The 21,632-nt window shown below is 43.6% G+C and overlaps 1 protein-coding gene across 11 annotated transcripts in view; it reads left to right on the top strand.

Moving 5' to 3' along the window:
• ctbp2a (C-terminal binding protein 2a) overlaps nucleotides 1-21,632 on the top strand; it is a 76,559-nt gene that overhangs the window by 42,090 nt on the left and 12,837 nt on the right. For 5 of the 11 annotated variants that reach the window (XM_080481986.1, XM_080481984.1, XM_080481979.1 and 2 more), the window contains one exon: nucleotides 21,389-21,543. In XM_080481986.1, the coding sequence (XP_080338112.1) occupies nucleotides 21,406-21,543 (138 nt within the window). In that variant the 5' untranslated portion in view covers nucleotides 21,389-21,405. Of the gene's footprint in view, nucleotides 1-7,788; nucleotides 8,346-8,454; nucleotides 8,546-9,391; nucleotides 9,481-21,388; nucleotides 21,544-21,632 lie in introns of those variants that run through there. The other 6 variants (XM_080481985.1, XM_080481980.1, XM_080481987.1 and 3 more) reach the window with 5 other exon arrangements.

The raw sequence follows: 21,632 nt of genomic DNA, 5'->3' as shown, positions 1-21,632 counted from the left end.
AACCTTGGACTTGCCGTGGAGACGAAACTACCTGTCAGATCTCTCATTTGGACTTTGAGGGTCAAACATTGGCCTTAATCTAAGCTGACAGTCAAAGGTTGTTCGCGTTATGTTGCTGGTCACTCACTTGCTTGCATGCAGTGAATTTTGTTTGACTGCCATGACCTTGAGTAATGCAGCCACTGGATTAAGCTGGATTTTTTTTATTTTTTTTTTTTAGAGCAACAAGGGATAGACGTTGATGTTATGTTAATTATGCCTTTGAGTATTGAGCCCTCTGCTGCTTCAGTATATGAAATTCTGGTTTGTCCTTGCTTTTTCCAAGTAAAAGTCCCCTTAATACTTTGCAAAGATAACATGCAACTTGCTCTTGAAGTGGTTGAATGATTCGAACAAAAGCTGAGCAACAGCCTTAGTACATATTCAATTGATAAAAACCCGATTTGATAAAAGTCGTCTTCTGCTGAGAAGAAAAAGACGTAACCTGTATTTTGTTAGGTGACATTCAATTACTAATCAGAGAATGACTTGTTTTTAAAACCCGGTCATCCATTCAGCTTTAAAACGAAAAAAAAAAAATCACCTTTTGATTTCTGTGTCAACTCGGCATGAATTCAGAAAGTCGTTTTCTGGTTTAGTTATTTACTTTATATCTCCCGCGACCGACAGCCAAGTTCTGTGATTGTGATAATATTCATCATATTTTCTCTACTCATTTGCATGCAATGTGACCTGAAATAATATTTCATGAATTATGCCTCAACCCTAAGAAGTAGGTCTTTGTTTTATTCATCCAGAGTGACTTTTCTGATAGATTCCATCATTATTTTGTCTTTTTCTTTCCCCCTCGGAACTCGCACTGCAGTCTTTTATTTCTAATTTGTATACGTAACTTTAATCATTGTTGAGATTTTGAGCTGTCTCTTATATTTAAACGAGAATTACCCGCTCTGAAGAAATCCTTAAAATCCTTTTAAAAATGTGCAGACAGTTGAACATGCAACAACAGAGATGGTCCTTAAATGCTTCTTAGACTGCGCTAAAGGAGCTACTCGTGTTAAATCACAAGACTCAAGGAAAAAGACTTAGTCTGGGATGTTATGTTTATTTGTTGCTATGGGAAGAAAAAGTGGTTTCATTTACAACTAGGCACATTTTGACCCATCTTGTATACATGCCATTAAGCGACATAACTGTATGACACTCATCTTCCATATGTCAGCTATTTCAATATCTTTTTTTATATCATACATTATACAGATAATCCCATGAATGACAGGATATGGCATCATCCTTATAGGGACACTTTGCAATTTAATGCGGTCAACTACGTCACAACTATGATCTCCTGCGTTCTAAATAGTAAAATAAGTGAAATGGCTTAGTGAATTACTGTTGATTCAGATTATATGGTTTGCACAGCTTAAGATGTTTTAATAAACTGATCTAAGAAGAAACCCTGATAATGGGGGTGTTTGCAGGTGGTCTTGGTTGCTCTTAAGTGATTTCCTCCCCATGAGGGTGAAAGTCCTCGTCCTGGGACGCCTCTCGTTCTACCGGGATTATATCAAATGACAAATATTAAATCAATATGTTCTCTTTAATCTGTGGGGGGGGTTTTTTGCGTGTGTTTAAACTCCACCCACGTTTCCTCTAGTCTCCATTTCCCTCTCTTGGGCTTCATTCGAAGAATAAAAGAAAAAAAAAAGAATTTGGATGTAATGGGAGCTATATGTCTCTTAATGAACGTCATACTTTGCTCAGCACATTCATTCGTGGTTGTGGCTTGTGGAGCCCATCTGCAGGAAAATGAGGCAACAGAGTGGAGTGAAGACGGGAGGCGACTGAATCCACAGAACAGAGGAGGAGATGGAGCCGGAAAAAAAAAAAAAAAAAGAAATGCAGTGAAGGCTGCTTTAGATTAGATAGTGAAATACCGACTGCTGTAGAGGCAGCGATAGAGTTTCAGAAATTGGTGGAGGAGATTATATAAATGGAAACACTGTCATGCCATCTTGGAGCTACAGAGGGAGGGGAGGAGAGGAGCGGGAGGAGGAGGAGGAGGAGGAGGAGGAGGTTACCTCTAATCCTTGCTCTACTCTGTGACGCTTGTAGGATCGTGTCATACATGCAAATTACATATCAAAAGGAAAATGATTCGAGTCATTATGAGAGAACAATTTGAGTCAACACTCTCTGCGGCGTAGCAATACAACGACTTATAAGTATAATCTATTACTGTGTTTTTTTTCTCCAACTTAATGTCCGTACTCCGGAAATGCTTGCTTTTTTAAAAAAATATCATCATCTTGAATTTCAAATAAATGTTATAAGTTTAAAGAAATATTACCAATATATTTGATCTCCATCTTGAAGATTGTCAGAAATGAGACATTTTCCTGCAACTTCCTTCTAAAAAACACTTCGAACTGGGATGATTAACCTCAGACTTTTGTCTTTTTTTCCCCCTTTTTTTTCTTTCTTTTCTTCTCTTTTTTAAAATTTTTCTTTTTAACCTTACACGTTTTGAGAAAATCGCACCCAGAACACCTAAGTTGTTGACCTCAATAATCACATAAAAGGAAGTGAAATCCTGGACTAGTAAATACTGATTAAAAAAAAAAAAAAAAAGATGGAGTTCACGTTTGATAAGCCGGAGGAAAGAAAAAAAACAAAAAACAAACTTCAGTCTCACAGCTGGCTCAGTTTACTGAAAGTAACAGTCTCCCACTGCTGCAGTCTTTGTACTGTAAGTGGTATTTCAGCTTCTAAAGGTGGATACCACCTGTCGGACGGCTCTTTGGTTAATGTAGGGGAGCTTATAGATAATGTGCTGCGCAGGTGCCATCAAAAGAAGCCGAAACCCGGTAAAAGGTAAAGTCTGACCTTTCCAGCGAGTTTGCACCATCATTTCCGAGAGCCACTGTGTGATTAACAGGTAGTTGTGGGAGCCGAGGCAAAAGCAAGACAGAGAATAGGTCAGACGCTTAAACATTTATGGATCAAATTTTAAAAAAACAGAGCAATAAAGCAGAAGCTGAAAGCTCCAGACTCCCACTCTCTTCTTAAAAGATCCTTCCACCTTCTCTCCTCTCCCTCGTTCTCTTTTTCTTTCCCGGTTGTTATTTGTTCATACCCACCTCTTTCTAATCCCCATTGTTTTTCATCCCCTTAATCCCATTTTTTGGTATCCCCACCCACCTCCTCTTCTGTTCTCCTTGGTGTCCACGGAGTCACCCTGAATTATTCATTTTGTGAAAATGAAATCTTCATGGGTGTTTGGCCGGAGTGAGGAAAGAGGCTGACCACGCGCGCGAACGTGTGACCGAGCGTCACTGAAACCCTTCCACTCGTCCAGGCTGTGTCTTTTAACAACAGCGGAGGGAGAGAAACATGATTAGAGGTGCAGATGAATTTCATTTACACCCCAGCAAAATGTACATCTCTCAGTAGGCATGTCAGCTGCGTTCAGGATCACAGGGGGCTGTAAATGGGATTGTGTTTCACAGTGTTGTTAGTCTCACTCAGGGACTCGCGTGTGCGTGTGTTTGTGCACGTGTGTCCGTGCGTGTGTCTGTGCGTGTGCACGCTCAAACTGCATTTTTGATACTGAATTTATATTATGTTTCAGATTTTCGGGCCAAAAGACACATTAGTGAGCAAGTGAAAAGTTGATGGACGAATCAGTGTCTTCTAGCTGCATCAGATGTGGTTGTGTGTGTGTATGTGTGTATGTGTGTGTGTGTATGTGCGTGCGTGCGTGCGTGCGTGCGTGTGTTCACTCTTTCATTTTTCATGGATGTGTGTTATTTGGTTAAACCAGCAGCAGACATAAGGAGTGTAATAAGCAGCGCCTTCCCCTTCTCTATCCAACCCCCATCATCTCTCTCCCTCTCTCTCTCTCTCTCTCTCTCTCTCTCTCTCTCTCTCTCTCTCTCTCTCTCTCTCTCTCTCTCTCTCTCTCTCTCTGTCTCTCACTCACTCACTCACACACACGCGCACAATCACTCACATCCTCTTTACATCTCTTTCTCTTTCTTATCAGGCCAGTTGGCTCAAATGACAGAGAGAGAGAGGTAGATGAGGAGGAGGAGGAGGAGGAGGAGGAGGGAGAGTGATGGTGGAGAGGTGGAGTGGTGCACAGACGGAGTCTGAATGGAAGAACAAGAATTTATGTGCTGAAATTGTCTCACTTAAAAAAAAATAACATCAGCATCTGTTGTCCACCTGCAGCTGTGCCATCTCTCTTTTTCTCTCACCCCCCCCCCCCCCCCCCCCTCCCCCTCCCAACCCCACCCCACCAACCCCACCCTCCCCACCTACCCATCCCACCCCCCTCGCTCTGCTCCCCAGCATCTCGTTTGTGCTTTAGTCATTTGGCAGCGGCTCCACATGTAGATCACAGGAGGCAGATGGGATGGTGAATTTTAGAGGTCAAATTATACAGTAGGCCCTTCTCCCTCCAGTCCTCTCTTTTCATGAATCAGGCTTTTTTTACTCACGGTCCCGGTCTGAGGGCTCCGATTACATGTTGTAACCAAACCTTCTCAATGAAACCCTTTAAACTCGCAAGCACTCCTGTCGAGCTCTGAATACATGCGGTGCCACACCGGCAATATGCAGAGTGTAGATACACGTGAAGCATTGTTTTTGTCCTTTATGTGGTCTTTTTTTGCATTTCTTACTCTTTCACTGCCACGACTGTAACCGAAACTCAATGCGACTCATCCCGCCGGTGGTTCCTGCATTTTACTTACTTAATCACTCTCGGGGGTGATTAATAGCATTGCTGTTGATTAATCCCTGTTGATCACCTGTTCAATTAATCTGCTTATCATTTCCACACTAATTTGTTCATTCATGTCGACACATGTCGTGTCAAGAGGGATCGTTCACCCACCAGCTCCCCGCTCTGCTGGCCTGGTGGAGAGCTTTACGCTCAAAGTCCTCCGTCATTATGAACATCATGCCGAATTAACATTCCCTTTAAAGTCAGAAGGAATAGTGATATCATGACGGCATAACAGTGAGTTGTTCGTTTGTCACTGTGATGAGGAGCCCCATTGTGCATGGACAATTAACAAAAAATGACAAAATCTATTCAAGCATCATCAGAAAAATTGCCCGTGCAGTTTCAGTAGACAAAGCTCCAACTGTGTGAGGGAAATGTCCAAAAAAGTACAGCACACCTGCACACAGATTTAATCCCTGAGATTTAGATCCTCGCGGGTCTGATTATTTGTGGGGAAATGCTCAGTACGGTTTGAGAATCCAGTCTAATGTCCTGAATAATCCACTTTGTAGTTCATCAAATGCAGATCCACCATAAGATGGGTGTAAGAGGCAGCTTGTCTAGTTAGGATGCCCGCATATACATATATATATATATATATATTTTTTTTTTTTTCATTATCATTTTTTTTCTATTCATCCTGGTTATTAAACGTAGCAGCAGATCATTGTTTACATGTTATCGCTGGATGTCAGTTGAAAGCATTGACACATGGGCAGAAGTCAAAGAAATCACAAGTTTACTAACTCATCGTGGTCACATTGGCAGCAAACTTTTAACTTTAATGCGAACTTTAATGTCATCAAATAACATTTTCCCAAAAAAGTTCAGTTTGTTCTCTGTAACTCACATCTATTCCGTGAGGCTTTTACCTATGAGTCCAGCTCCTCTCAAAGACAATGATCATATTAGCTATTAAATGAAAGTGATTAAATTCACCCAGTTAGAGGCTACCAAATCCCCAGTTTATAACTAACTTCATTGCTTTACCTGATAATATATCGGTTTTGAAAGGCGTGCACAGAGCAGTAGTCGATTAAAACACCACCGGTTGCGAAGAATCAGAAAAAAATAGATAAAGTGATTGACTCTTGTGTGTAAAGTCATCCTTGGATTTGTTGATATGTTACAAATCTGTATGTAATCTCCAACAAAACTACTTGAGAAGCCGTTGGTGGTCCAGCCGGCAGCTCATTTCAATATGATGAACAAAGTTTTACAAAAAATTTGAAGCAAGTCAACAACATTCACTTATATTAAATCAATGGTATGTGAATGAGAGAAAAGGGGTCAGAACTTTTAATTTGAATCATATAATGTAGAATTTGCTACATGTTTGTATTGAACAGTGTCTGTGATATGGAGGGGATAAGATCACCGTCACTGATGTCTCTATCGGTCGCTACTCTTCCATTATCGTATTTTCCAAGCTATTAGTTGTTTGGCTGGTCATGCCACTTGTACATACAAGCACCCTGTATATCAAAATGTACCATTGCATACCATCTGGGACCACTAGATGGCACTGCATGACAACGGAATGCTGCTAAAATCCCCAAATTTAAATTTAAATTATTAAAAGTTACCATGACGAAGAAAACAGAGAAGGCGGAGGACGGTTTATTTGCCTCTTATAGTCTGGGAAATACGCTATAGATAATTTGTTTCCTGAATTGATTTAGTATTTTAAGAATTTAATTAAGAAGCTTAAACTCCCCAGAAACTGTTCAGATTGATTAACTATTCACATAATCTTGCAGCAGGCTTTCAGGATGCATGTTTTGCTTGTAGCCATGTTGTGTCTGCGGATCATGACCCGGGGGCCCAGACAGACTTCTTAACCTTCATAATTGAAATCCTTTTAAGGCAAAGTGGCTCAGCGATGGTCAGCGTGTCAGGCTGCTGCAGTAGTAAACACCCTAATCTGTTACTTGAACTCAGTTAGACTCGGAGAGTAATTTTTTCTTTCTTCTAAGTGTTCCAATAAGTTCACGTGTAGGAGTTGAGCATGCTTCTGTTCGCAGGTACAGTTTGCAGTGTGTTGAAAGAGGAACACTGATTGCTCTCGAGATGTCAAAAGCAGGGGTGTGTGTGTGTGTGTGTGGGGGGGGGGGGGGGGGGGGGGGGGGGTATTGTGGGAATGAATTCAGCTGCTGATGTATTTTCCATTAAAACAAAATGTTTTTTTTGCCTTAGTGAGAGCATTAACTGCTATGTTGTCAGTCCTCCAAGGTGATTGCGTGCACATTCAAGTGCGCACCTCAGGTTCTTGTACCTTTGTCCTTGTATGAGATTGTTATCGCACGTTTGCATCCCTGCGCGGGCTTGACGAGCGCCGGTTGTAAACCCTAAATAACATTGTTGTTTTGAAGGCGAGAAAGGGCACTTTGTTGGTCTGTTGAATGGCAAAACCAATCTACTCGTGTCCATTTTAAACAGCGACGAGGGAGCGCAACGGAAGGGGAGGAGGCGTGGAGGGAGGGATGAAAGGGGGGGGGGGGGTATCGCAGAGTGAGAGTTTTTGAACAAGAGGGAGTGAGACTGAGAAAAGCGGGGGGGGGGAGGGGGTGGCACTCTAAAAGGACTGTGAAGGCCAGATCACAAATAATAAAACAGAGAGGGAGGGAAGAAGGGAGGGGAGGAGGGGGGGATGAAAAAAAAAAAAAAAAAAAAAAAAACAGCGAAGGAAAATATGTTGAGCGAAGGGGAAGGTCGCAGAGAATGGAAGAGAGTGGTACGTGTGCCAGGAGCGCTGCACCTCTCGCTGTGACTGGTGCTCTTCAAGGATTTTAGTCGCCCCTCTCTTTAGTCTCTTGTACTCGCCTCCCTTTTTTTTTTTTTTTCTTCTCGTCTGCATAGCAGTGGCAACGGATTGTTTTCGGTCTCCCCCCCCCCCCCCCCCCCCGCACACCCATTTTTTCTCTTCCCCCCCTCCACCCATTCCTCACTCTCTCTCTCTCTCTCTCTCTCTCTCTCTCTCCGTCTTTCTGTGACTTGCAACAAAAGACTGACGGAGTGAGCCTGACGTCTGAATGAATAGCCCGGACCTGCTGTGAAGCGAGTGAAGAAGGAGACGGCAGCGGGGAAGAGGAGGCAGAGGAGAAAAGATACAAGTGATCTGGCTCAAGAGGCGGAAGAGACGAGAGCGCAGAGAAGTGCTGATTGCTGGCTCAAGACGAATAGAGATCCAATTTTTTCCTTCTTCTTTTTTCCCCCCCCCTCCCTCTCGCCCCCTTCCTCCTCTCTGGAGATTCAAGGAGTTGAAGGCAACCGCTTTAACTGCGCGGGGAGGGGGAGTGACGATCGTAGTTCTCGCTCTCCCGTCCTCCCCCTCACCCACTGCCCTCCAGTGCCACCGTCCGTTTGTTTTCCCCCGCTTCCCCCTCTCGAGAGTACCCGCCGTCTGAGGGAAAAGGAAATGGAACTTCTTGGGGTGAGGTGACGAAGGAGGACGGATTTTGGAATTGAGCAGGAGAAGACAGCGAAGGAGGACAGAGGAAAGGAGGAGGAGGGAGGCTGGAGAGGAGGAGAGGATAACCCCGGGGCATACTGCGTGAGAATACACCAACGCCCACTTCTTAGTCTCATTCTTTTTTCTTTTTTTTTTTCTTTTTTTTTTTGGCGAGGCGGGGGGGTGGGGGGGTGGGGGTGGGGGGGCCTCTGGGGGGGGGGGGGGGTTCTCTCGGTCATCGCTGCAATTCTTCTGCCATGTGCAGCACCTGATTTGAAGAATGTGGAGACAACATTTCCCAGGCAAGCTTTCACATTGTTTTGTGCATTGTGTGTGTGTGTGTGTGTGTGTGTGTGTGTGTGTGTGTGTGTGTGTGTGTGTGTGTGTGTGTGTGGAAGGTAGTTGAGAGGGGGGGGGGGGGGGGGATTTGGCTTTAAGGCTAATGAGCCTCTTATGTTTTCGCAATGAAGTGTGTCATGAAAACAGTGTGTGTGCGCACGAGGGCAAGCACCCATGTGAGCGTGTCAGTGTTTCCTCGGTCTTGAAACCGCGGAGCTCTGCGCAGCGGCTGGGAGGAAGGCGAGATCATATGGGTCGTCATTTTTTTTGGGGGGGGGGGGGGGGGGGTTGGGGGGGGTCAAAGGTCACAGAAGGATAGGCACACCTGAAGTGCTATTTCTGTGGGTCTCCAGTGGCGATGCTGTGTGTGTGAAAAACAACAAAAAAAAGACCAAAAAATGCTTATTTGAGGTCTTTTTCTCTAAAGAGGGGGGCCGTCCTGCGACCACATGGTTGGTGGTTTTATCCTTGCCGCCCACTGAGCGAGTCCCGATCTGTCACGGGGCCGGCACACTGATCCCATGTCACCAGTTTTGTTGACCCGAGTCAATGTCAGTGACGTTTAAAGCACGTTGAGGCTTTAAAATGTACCTTCGGTGTTGTGCAGCGTTAACATAGTTCTCAATTTTGCAGCAAATGCAACGTTAAAGACAGTGCTGGGACAGAAAAATCCCTGAAAGTTGTGCTTTTAAGAATTTCAATTGATACCGTGCGAGTGCAGATCAGCGGGGATGTGTCCCAGCTGAGATTCCCTCCCACCTCCCGCCTCCCGCCGTGCTCCTGACCTGGACGCCGGCGTCGCTTCCTGTGAAGTGAAGCAGGAGTGCGCTGTCCGCTGTTCATCGGCACTGACAGCCGCTTTTGTCTGCGGACCCCCGCTCCTTCAGAGGCCTTGCGGGTGAGGCACAAAAGACGCCGTTTAAAAGAGGATGGATGCTTTTCTTCATTCGCACTTTTGTTTTGTTGTCACTGTTTGCTGCTCACACCACCTGTGATATCTTTATGTCAGCATCCGTTTTTTGTTTTCGTTTTGTTTTTCTCTCTCCCCCTTTTAGTCCGGTACTCTTTCCTACTTGTAATTTCACTCTGCCCTCCTCTCTCTCTCTCTCTCTCTCTCTCTCTCTCTCTCTCTCTCTCTCTCTCTCTCTCTCTCTCTCTCTTGTGTCTCCTCCTTTACTCAGCCCTCTGGCTTAACGTCTGGGTGGTGATAACTTTGGAGGGGGTGCAGGCAGAAGGGAGGACAAACAATGTCTTTGTGTGTCCACATAGTGGAACAAGAGCGAGAGAGGCTGGGGTGGTGGTGTAGCCGGGCGCTGATAGGGTCCAGCGGGGGCCTGGAGGAGCCCTGCCAAAGAAAAGATTATACCTCCCCTCTTTTTCTACACATGCCAAGGGATCGTAAACACACTCAAGAAAGCAGACACTCCCAAGAATACAGGCGCCGGACTGTTGTTAACGTGTTCGAGGGGTCTCTGCTGCTGTTTTAAGATTTCAAAGTTGCATGCGAGAGGGACGTGGAAGATCGGCAGGATGAAGTAAAACCTGGAGAGGAAGCGGGGCATTGGTATTGAGAGCTGTGAATGCCCTTGGACATTTTATTTCACAAGATCTGTGACATGCCTGATAATCGTCTGATCATTACTGGATCTGTGGGTGTGTGTGAAACTAAGTGCAGCCAAACTCCGTGTCTGTGTGCGTTTCATGCGTGTGCGTGTGTGTGTGCGGTCCTAAATATCTCTCTTTGTGGGGTCCCTGGACTGTTTGCGAGGTCTGACCTACCTACCGATTTACAGGCACGAATGTTGTGGTGATTTTGAGGCGCGTGCTGGGCGAAGGTCAAGATGGGGATCCGGGTTAAAGTTCGGCACCTCGGGTGGGATTGTTAAGGTTATGAAAGGTATTAGAGGCTATTGCATCCCCCAATAGTTGTCCCCCCAACATACCAGCCTGCATGCTCCTGCTCGAGCACTCCCCCATGTTTGGGTTGCCAGATTGGGCACAAGGTTTGCCGTCATGAAGTCAGGCTTCTCCCGCTGCATTTGCCACAAAGAGGAGCCCACTGGGTTATCAGCTCGTCCCCTCCCACCCTGTCTCACTCTTGGACAGTCCCATCCCACCCCCACCCCCCCCACCCTCCCAGCTTCGGAGTTGCTAGGTAACCAGAACCAGCTGTTGGTCCTAAGCCCGCTGAGCCCTGCTTTTGGTCCTGCATCGAGTGCAGAGTTTTTTTTTTTTTTTCTTTCTTTTTTTTCTTTTACCGAGAGACTCGCTGTGAACTCGGCGACCGTCGCTGTGTCACTGACATCATCGTGCCATGGAAAAGCTCCCTCACTTCCTTTTGTTTTGCCTCTTTTATTGTTCCACCGATACCGAGATCGGAGCGGGGAGCATCCACAGCGTCTATCACGCTGGCTGGAGCAATTTGGAAGCATTTCGTCACCTTTTTGCACAACTGTTGGGGCGGGAGAGGAGTTGGGGAATTGAAAGAGAAGGAGAGTGAAAAGAACCAGGAGGTGATGATGGCAGTGTGTAAAAAAACAAAAAAGAAAAACTTAAGTCATCTGTAATTTGGAGGTGGTTATAATGATGTCAGGATATAAAAGAGGGTCTCTACTTTGTGTCGCCCCCACCTTTTAGCGAGGATACTCAACTGTCTCAGCACGCTATTAACAGAGATTCGAGATGACACTGTCCACAGTAGTATTATTCATGAAAATCACAATGGCGGAGGTAAGTCAATACAGCTCCGGGTTCCCAGAGAGAACCATTTACATTTCAAAGTGTGTGACAACCTCAAAATAAAAAAAAATTCCAAAAATAAAAACAAGCCCCCCAGTAAATGTGAGGAGAGTGCATTAACTCCCAAATAAGATTGTCTTTGTAAATCAGCCGAGGCATGCCGGAGATCCATGAAACCACGAAAAGCAAAGCTGCCCGATCAGTCAGAAAGCAGAGCATGATAAACAAACATAACTCATGCGGTGTGACGTTATTAAATACCAATTTAAAGACCAGTTTCCAGAACCCAGGGGAAGAAGCACAGGTTTAAGTGAGGGTTTATTTTCTCTCATTGATTGTTTGCGCTCTATTTAGGAAATGATTCTACCGAAAACTCCGGCTCCCAGCGGCTGGCAGAGGAGCTTCTCTCGAAATGCTTCTTTCTTTTTGTTTGTTTTTTTTTTCAAAATCAGCCCTTCCAAACCAGAGAATTAGACCCCAGATTGTTTTCTTCGAGGAGATGCATGTTTCTACGAGTTGTTCTCGCCAACCTTTAAAAAGATTACTTCTATTTCTGTTGTCAGTAATAAAAAAAAAGAAAAAAGAAAGAAAGAAGCTTTTTTAGCTCGGAACATCTGTAATCCATTTGTGGTGGAGAGCCTACGCTCCTGCCGGCGCTGCCAAAAGTTCTCGTACTTCCTGACGAATCATCCAGTTTGTGATTAGTGTCGGCAGAGGATGATATCAACTTCACTTCATTCTAACCCCCCCCCCCCAGGGAGACGCAGGAACACATGACCCCCGCTAGATGAGACTCTGTGCTGTCACACCGAACACGCTTTAGATTTAGTCAGTCAAGCTGTTGGCTTTGTTTCTTTAGCACTCGCTGGCTTGCAGACAATGCTGGCTGTTTGCGCTTTGATAAATACTTTGGGTACAATAACAGGAAATTGGCACAAGTTAATTGGTATTTTGTTATTCCAAAGACGAGGAGCCAAAAAAAAGAAAGAAAAAAAAAGAAATCTACAGCCTAATATAAACCGTCTTCAGTCGTGTTGTTTCTGCTGTACACAGAAGTTTATGTAACAGCAAATACGCACTACCCCCCCCCCCCTTCTTCCTCCTGCTCAGAGTGAGCCTGGTGCTGGGCGGGACTCTTATGTTTGGACAGGAAGAGTCTTGGCTTTGGTTTTTGTTTTCCAAAGTCCAGGTTGCGGGGTCTGGCTGATGGGTGGGACGGCTGGCGTCACACTCCGCAGGCTGACCGAACCAGAGAGGAGTGGGTGGAATCACAACACCAGTTCAAGAATTACAACCATTTGTAACCCGAGACCTAAAAACAGCCAAATTATTATTGTAAAAAAAAAAAAAAAAAAAAAACTCTTTTTTGTGCTCCTTTACAAGATTAGACCTTCTTTCTCATGATTACAAAATAATTATCTCATGAGTTTTATTTAACAAGCTTAGTTTTCTCTTGAGTGCAAAATACTCTTTATTATCTCAACGTAACCCCAATTATCATCCGGTAATTATTACAGGAAAACAGTCATCTGAATTCTGCAAACACGTTTCCACGCTTGCATTTAATACAGATGAGTGTTATTACTGCCGTCTGCAGCCCGAGTCTGGGCGATATTCCACCAGGACCAATAACGTGTCCGCGCTAATCAACATGTGGTTTCCAGAAGCCTGCAGTGATAAAAGCGGAGGCACGGCAGGGTTAGCGTCCACACCGCAAGTGATGAGCAAACCTTAATATACCAAGGAAAAGTTATCGTGTGCAGATGATTTATGGAGTCGTCGCTCTAAGGATTCCTCTAACATACATTGCTGTTTAATCTGACGCTGACTGGTAGTGAGAGGTCAATGAAATTAGCCTTTGTTGTTGCAAGCAGTTTTTTAATTGTTCAGCGGCGAAAGTAGTTAGAAAATGTTTCATTTCACTTGCTTTAAAGTTTGGATCTGGATTTTTTTTTTGTGTGTGCCTGTGATTTTTGTCTTTCCTTGTTTTACTACCTATCGAATATATATTACAGACTTTTTATTCATTAGATACCTCCCCCTAAAAAATTACACTTTAAAAAAAAAAAATGGAGCTTGATTGTTAAGCATATCAAGTAATTTGAACCTTTAGCCTCTTGGTCTTAACGAGAAGGAAAAAAAAAGTTTTCTAATTGAAATCAGACCTACAGAGTTGAAGGTAATCTCCCAAGTCACTAGTAGTATTTGCTTTAAATGAAATTGACAATGGCAGGCCTCGCATTTAAACATATTAAACATGTCCGGATTGTCTGGTCGTGAAACAAATGGAGTGTTCTTTGGAAGGGATTGAGGAATCGGCTGAGCGAATTAAAAGCGTGAGAGCTCAAATAAAGAGGTGAACGCGGGGCAGAGGGAGAGCGGAAGAGGTCAACAGCAGATAGCGCGTCTGAAAATGTGCATGAAAAGACCATCAGACCATCAGAATTACTCATTACCGCCACTGTCACATTTCTTTTAACGTTTGAACATTATCTTCTCAAGCCATTGAAAAAGTGTGGATGAGGCAGCTTGTTTGATCTGCTTGACCTCCGCAGGATTAAATGTAGTGTGAAGTGAACTTACCCAAGCTCCAGACCTGAGATTAAAGCCCCGAAACTCATTAACCTTGACAGACAATCCCAGCAGGCCTGAGTGACTCCAGGCCGTCGCAGAGCCAACGGCACCATTCCGGCGGAGTGTGTGTGTGTGTGTGTGTGTGTGTGTGTGTGTGTGTGTGTGTGTGTGTGTGTGTGTGTGTGTGTGTGTGTGTGTGTGTGTGTGTGTGTGTGTGTGTGTGTGTGTGTATATTTCTTTAGACGGAATGACAATTTGTTGACTTCCTTTTCTGTATGAACTTTCGCTAAATTACGGTTGAGCTTCGGTTCCGACCGTCACAAACGGCAGCCGGCTCCTTCCAATCAGGTATCCCGGTCGTTAAAAGCCACATTAACAGGCTTGTTCAGTGTTAATTATCCACAGATTTATCATGTGCTAAAAGTGGTGCCACGTTCTGCCTTATTAGGCCGAAGAAAGGCCATTAGCCACCAGCTAACGATTAATCAACAGCTTTTTGACCTACTTCCGACAAGTGATGCTGCCTCTTCCAACAGCAACTCACTGTACTCTCATGCAGTGTGTGTGTGTGTGTGTGTGTGTGTGTGTGTGTGTGTGTGTGTGTGTGTGTGTGTGTGTGTGTGTGTGTGTGTGTGTGTGTGTGTGTGTGTGTGTGTGTGTGTGTGTGTGTGTGTGTGTGTGTGTGTGCATTGTGTTGGAGTGTGTTTCCTCGTGTGCGGCTGTTAGATGATGGAAGTATTTTTGCCAGTCTGATAATGAACTCTGCAGGAGTGTGATGAGAAGGCGCAGAGAGAGCAGCCGAGCCACAGGTGTTTGGCGAGCGGTAGTTTTCTCTCCAAAGGCTGCCTTGCTGTAATGTATACTTCACCGACACACACACACACACACACACACACACACACACACACACACACACACACACACACACACACACACACACCCATCATTTCAGCCTCTTCTTATAGAGTGCTGACTTTCCTAGCAGCGCTATATAGAGGTGTAACTGTGACTATATATCCTTGTGGTGTTGTTTCTATACTTTCTATTTGTATGCAGGAGTGTGCGCAGGAGTGTGTGCAGGAGTGTGTTCCCCCCCACATTTCAGTCCGCTGAGACTTTTTTCATTCTGTACTCAATTCCATAATTGTGAATGTGCTCCTGGATTAGTAATGGAAGTCGATTTATTCGACTTCACTAACTGCAGAAATTACAGGCTACTGTGATTTTTACTTACAGGTACACCTCCTCATATTGGACCATATTGGGATAAAACAGGCTCCAAATTATGAATTGACAGGTGAATTGTGGAGTCAGAGTTGTGAGTGATTGGCCTGCAGCAGCTTTATTCTGACTTTTTATTTTGCTGTTTCATTAGTTTGCTTTCTTGGGATTGAAAGTTGTTATTCGGAGAGCGTGCAAACAAGGAACAGGTGGAGTTGCTGGTACAGGCCCAAATCATGAGCATTATGCAGGGGTTCTGATTCCTGACTTTTTCGAACAGTGCGTTACCTGACCGGTGGAGCAGTGGTTAACGCTCTCGCCTCACAGCGAGACGGTTGCGTATTCAAGTTTGCATGTTCTCCCTGTGTGTGGGTACCTTCTTTCTTCTGGGTACTCCGGTTTCTCCCACAGTCCAAAAAAAAGCCTCCGCCAGCTCTCCTCTGAGCGATGCGCTATGTGGCTGCCTACCGATGGATCAATTCGGTGAAGGAATTTCCCCAAGGGGATTAATAAAGTACAATTTCTCTTCCAAATGAGATCTTACTCTGGGTTGACCAGCAACATGAATCAAAGAATCAGAATGTCGAGGAGGTGAGGCTATATGAAGCCAGAAATGACATTGCTTCTGGTTGCACCTTTGCAGCTATTTATCTATCCATTGCAGAGATACAGTGAGTCAGTCCAACTTGAAACAGAGAGTTGGCTTGTTTTCGTCTACCTGATGCAACCGGGATTCAAACCCCCAACACTTAAGGAGTGCTTCTCAAAGGACTCCCGGTCTGCCGGTTTTTCCCCTTCATTCAAATCCGCTAAGAAATCCTGATAAAATGACAATGAAGGCAAAGCTGTGAGAAATGTCATTGAAATACACATTTTCTTTATTGGGTTTGTTGGCGTGAATGCAGATCATAAAATACGTTTCAAATTCTGTTAGTGCACAACTATAGCATACACAGACTTACCATGGCTCAATATAATCCTTACCTGACATGGGAACAGTTGAGCTTTTTGTTGATCTGAACAGCCATAGACGTGATAAACACAGAAGAGCTACCCAACTTCCACTTAGCGTGAGACCTGGCATTGTGTATTAAGCTCCTCACTTAATCCGACGCGCCACACTGTCGCTACACCAGAACAATATTAAAATCACCTGGTGTTTCCACTGTTTTTCCAAGCGGTGTGTGCGAGATGCTGTGAAAAGGGAGCGTTCGTTTGCCTTTAAGGTCAAGATCAGGGCAATGGGAAACCCTGGCTACCAGCCAACTGGCTGCAGCTTGTGGTGAAAACACAAAAAAATACCCCCCCTCAGTTTGACCCATAATGATTATCTATGTGAACCTTCTTTTTTATTTTTTGGGCACTTTTATATCCAAATAAAGACTATTCACAAATTCACAACCCTTATAACAGATTAGCAAACAATATTGTTTCAAAAATATTCCACAGCGCAACGATAATGTTGTTTACGGCGTTCACATAATGGGCTGTAATAAAAGAAAATTATATCTCGATCCTCAAAGTATTTTAATAAACCGAGTTATAAAATGTCTCAAATACGTGCTATAAAAGGGCACAAAATCAACACGGAGCAAAGCAGGCGGGGTGTGAATCATAAAAACAATGCCGTAAAAACCGACAAGATTTATCAGTCCGTCTAAACAAGTCTGTAAAACTGCTAATGATGCATTATAATCAATTTACTGCGCTGGTTCAAACTCTAAAAATGAGGCCACTCTGAAATTAAAGAACCACATTAGAAGAATGAGTTTGTTGCAGAGTTTCACTTCAGTGAAATTTGAAAGTCACCAGAATTTATTTATTTTTCTTTTAAAGGATGATGAAAAGCGCAGCAACAGAGGTCATGATAGGCAAGGTTGTTTTTTTTATTTATTTATAAAAAAAAATTTTTTAGATATATCTCTTAAGATGTCTCTCATTAACCCCTCCAGCTCACGAGTCAGTCCTTCTATTGCAGTCAAACTGTCACGTCGATCCCAGGCATCAAAATATTGCATGCTGCAGTTTGTCCAACTCGTGGTAAATAAACTGATGTGGATAAATCGCTGGAGTTTCCCCCTTCGGTCACAAGAACGAAACAAGTTTTCACATCGTTGAAATGGATTTCCTCTGCCGCCATCAACCTCTTGTATTTCAGATAAAGTTTCATACGGCTTTACTTCACCTGCGGCTAAAGAAAACTGCAAACCAAACGCTTGTTCGCTCAGCTTAAACGCAGGGTGTGATATTAAGGACAACCGACTAAGCTCCTCTTTAATGAGTCCCCCGATTCCTCTCCTCTCTGGTGGGTTAAAGAAGCGGACTGATATTCTCCACGTGGTCCGTGTGTTTACCGACAGTTTGTGTCCTACATTGTTGAATTCTGTATTTCTAGCTCAGCGTTCCTTTAGGGGGCAGAGAGCTCCAGTATGTGGAGGTGAACTTCTAATAAGACGATTTCAATAAGGGATCCCGTTATGGTGCAAAAATATGTCACTTCTTAGTTTGTTTGTTCTAAAAACAATAACGACTCTTGTGTTTACTCTTATTTAAAGAATTTGTTTGTACATAGAAAACTTTCTCCAAAATAAATGGATTTCATTGATATAGCGGTTCCCAGTCTCCAAAGCTCTTAACGCTGTTAATCACATTCACCCATTCACACAACGATGGTTCAGGTTTGGGGTTCAGCGTTTTGTTCAAGGACACTTCGACACGTGGACAGGGGGAGATTGGGAATCAGACCAGCAACCCTTCCCACTGAGAGACAACCGACTTACCAACCAAGCCACAGCCCTTTAATACTGAATTAGATAGTTTGATATGCTTTTTTTTTTTAAAATAGCCATATAGTTTTAATAATATGTATAGTGTTTCTTCTATAGAGAGTTTATCCAATAAGTTCATATTGAGTTTTCCCCCGAGAAAATAACAATAAAAACATCCCAACAGCCCATTTTAACAGTCAGTAACATAAAAATGGCCACTAATGTAATACCTGCCAGTAAAGTAATAACATATAATAACACTTTATATATAATAAAACACAATAACATAGTAACTTGCAAGTAGTGCAACAGGATATTTGAGCCATTGTTGTGATAACGTTATGCAAATATTCTAATGAGTTATTAAATGAAGGTAAATTAAATTAAAGTAAATCTTTTCAAAATATAATAACTGCAGCCCATGTTTTGACAGGAAATAAATAAAACTGCATAAGACTTGCAGTCATCATTCATTCATTCACTCATCCGATACAGCAGCACCGCTCCACTATGACTGTAAAAGATCTTTTGCTATTCTATTAACTTATCGAAACGTGATTACTTTATTGGCTTTATTACTTTCAAAATGGCCAAAATCGTTATTTTACTCGCAATTATTACATTATTGGAAGTTATTAAATTATTGGCTGCGCACAGACCATAAAAACCAAAAGCCAGCGCATTTATATTCAGATTGTGAACTCATTTCTGATTGGAGGATATATGAAGCTGAGCTCTGCCCACTTCCAACCAGTAAGAAATACACTGAAAAACCTTCAATTAGAGAAATTTAAAAAGTAAAAAAAAAATAAAAATGAAGCTGCGTTGACTTGAGCAGAGATGTTTTGCAGAAAACCCTGTCACGCCTCGTAACAAAGCGGATTGAGGAAATACATTTTTTTTTTTTTGGTGGGGACTTTTTAATTGTCAATTAGAAGCAGAAAATTGGTAAAACCTAGATCAGTAATTAATGCAGCCTTTTCGATTAACTGCCCAGAAATAATGAAACAAGCCAACTGGTGCAGAACTGCAGCGCGACTAAACTGTCACGCTGACACTTTTACATGCAACCTCCTCCTCTTCTTTTTTTTTTTTTTTTAAATTTAAATATCCATTTATTTATTTATTTATTTATTTATTTATTCGTACCGTCGTACGCACGTCGTCTGTTTACTGCGTGTTAGCATGTTGTAGTCGTGGGGGTCGCAAACACCGCCCGCGCTTCCCAAAAAAAAAAAAAATCGGAGGAGTTTCGAGGGACAGACATGGAGCGGGGCTGGCTTGGATGTCCTCTCCAGCAGCGCAGATGCCACTAAATAAAATATTTCATAATCCTGCCCAAATCCTCTAATCACCATGACAACAGGCAGCAGGGAGCCAGAGAGTGGTGGTGGTGGTGGTGGTGGTGATGGTGTGTGGAAACCCCCCCCCCCTTTCCACCCATCCTCCCCTTGCTCCTTTTTCTTTTCCCTCCTTTTTCCTCTTTTTAATCTAAATTCGGGTCCACACTGTGAGTCAGATTTTTTTATTTTTTTTTCCTACACAGTTTTCTTATCACCCAAAGAATGCATCACGGCGATCTTAAAGGAGGGGAGAGAAGTTAATTGGCTCTTTCTGGTAGATTCAGGCAGTGAAGGAAATGTGAGGAGAACCCAGACTTTTTGGATTTTGTATAATTTTTTTTTGTCACATCGATGAGTTATTAGTGTTACTATCTCACACTAAAGTGGAAGTACTAGTACTTTAGTTGCCTCTGCCTGTGAACTGTTGATCACAAATGATGAATTAATATATCCTTTTATTTTCCCCTGCGTTCTGTGTTTACCTGTCTTTACTGGGTTAGTTGGTGGCGCTCTCAATAGTCAGGACATTTTTTTAAATGTGTGTGATGAAGTCACGTTCGCAATAGTTTCCGGAGAATATTGATGTGATCTTTGATTTCACTTTAAATCACCATTTTTAGAGCAAACTAGCAGAGATGTACACAAAGTTGACATTCAAAATTGAGCCGTTTCTAGTAGGAGACGTGTTTCTATTGAGCTGAATTGAAAATGAACAAAAAAAAAAGGAGGTGTCATTACGTACAAGAAGAAAACACCCCAACTGCTAAAGGGCAGCAAGAGTACAGCTTAAGTTTGTGACGTCAAACACCGACGTCTGATTAGTTTGAGTTCAGAGGCTCCCGACAGGTTTCATCAGAAGCTTGAAATATTGATTTTAGTTTTAACTGAAATAATCATCACCTTCAAACATTGGCTTTAATATTGAGATTATCTATTCCTTAAGGAAAAGATTAAGGAAACAACTCAAAAGAAACACAGAGGAGAAGGAACAAAACTCAAGCTGCTGATCAGTCAGATGAAGATGCGACTTGTTAGGTTTGGAGCTGAAGATGGACGTTGGTTTGAAATCGTTCTGCAGGATTTACTCAAGTCAGGTGTTAGAATATTTCTACTTTTGTTGCTGAAGTTCTTTTAGAGTTTGAAGTACGAAACAGGAAAAACCAATCACGAGGATTAAAACTTGACCACATTCTTCCACCTGTTTCCATTCCAGACTGAGTTCCCTGCACGACATTGAGCCCCTGTTAGCTTCACTTTATTTAATCCTGGAGTGAAATGGAACCGTTTTGTGATCATAACCTGGGATTCAGGGAAGCGCCACGTCCTACAGTCAAGATCCCGTCTTCTAATCTTAGAGGACGGCTGGATTCACACGGTCTGCAGGAGCCTTTCATTGGGAGAACGTGTCACGTGCTTGCGCTTACTTATTTAATGGCCCTTAAATCAGTAGTGACGGACGGAGTGTGAAAAGAGTGGCGGCGTGCCCCCAGTCTTCACTATCATGCATGTTTTTTGGTTTTCCCAGCAACTTCTATCACAACTCTGGTCCCGAGATAGAAAAAAAACCCAGGCAGTGACTGGAGCACAACTTCAAATTCTGCATGACAGTGATTTCCTTCAGCGGCTGGTGAACTCGCTGAAGGAAAGTGGACAGGATAATGAAGGTGATGACCTCATGGGGTGAAAGGACCTGTTGCCTGGTAACAGCGTGGACGAGGTGTGTGTGATTGGGATGGTCATATCGGTGGAGAGAGAGTGTGTGTGTGTGTGTGTGTGTGTGTGTGTGTGTGTGTGTGTGTGTGTGTGTGTGTGTGTGTGTGTGTGTGTGTGTGTGTGTGTGTGTGTGTGTGTGTGTGTGTGTGTGTGTGTGTGGGATATATCGACCAGTGTTTCCAGCTAAAGGATATGATCACAGTAGTTTAAAGTAAAGAGTCAAGTTCAAGAGTATCGATCCTGCCCAGGTGTGTGTGTGTGTGTGTGTGCGTGGCGCTGATTGAACTGGTCACGCAGCGTTAAACACACGCCACCAACCCGTGTAAACACATCCTGCTGCGGGCTGCCATTCCAGCCTTTTAGCCCTTCTTCTTGCAGCTCACTTGACTGTGTGTGCCAGACATAAATGATTAACTCCCTCTCCCTTTCTCTTTCTGCCCCTCTGCAGGTATTCGGCCCCAGATTATGAATGGGCCTATGCACCCGCGCCCCCTGGTGGCGCTGCTCGACGGGCGCGACTGCACCGTTGAGATGCCCATCCTCAAAGACCTGGCCACTGTTGCGTTCTGCGACGCTCAGTCCACACAGGAGATCCACGAAAAGGTGCGAAATCCAATCAGTGGGACGTTTCTCACTTTAAATGACTTCTTGCCGCAGCGACTTTAAAACTCCTCCGAGAAGAGCACCGCTTT

Source organism: Lipophrys pholis (genome assembly GCF_963383615.2).
Source record: "Lipophrys pholis genome assembly, chromosome: 15".
NCBI lineage: Eukaryota > Metazoa > Chordata > Actinopteri > Blenniiformes > Blenniidae > Lipophrys > Lipophrys pholis.
The sequence above is the reverse complement of the archived record's forward strand: the minus strand, read 5'-3'. Positions and strand labels throughout refer to the sequence as shown.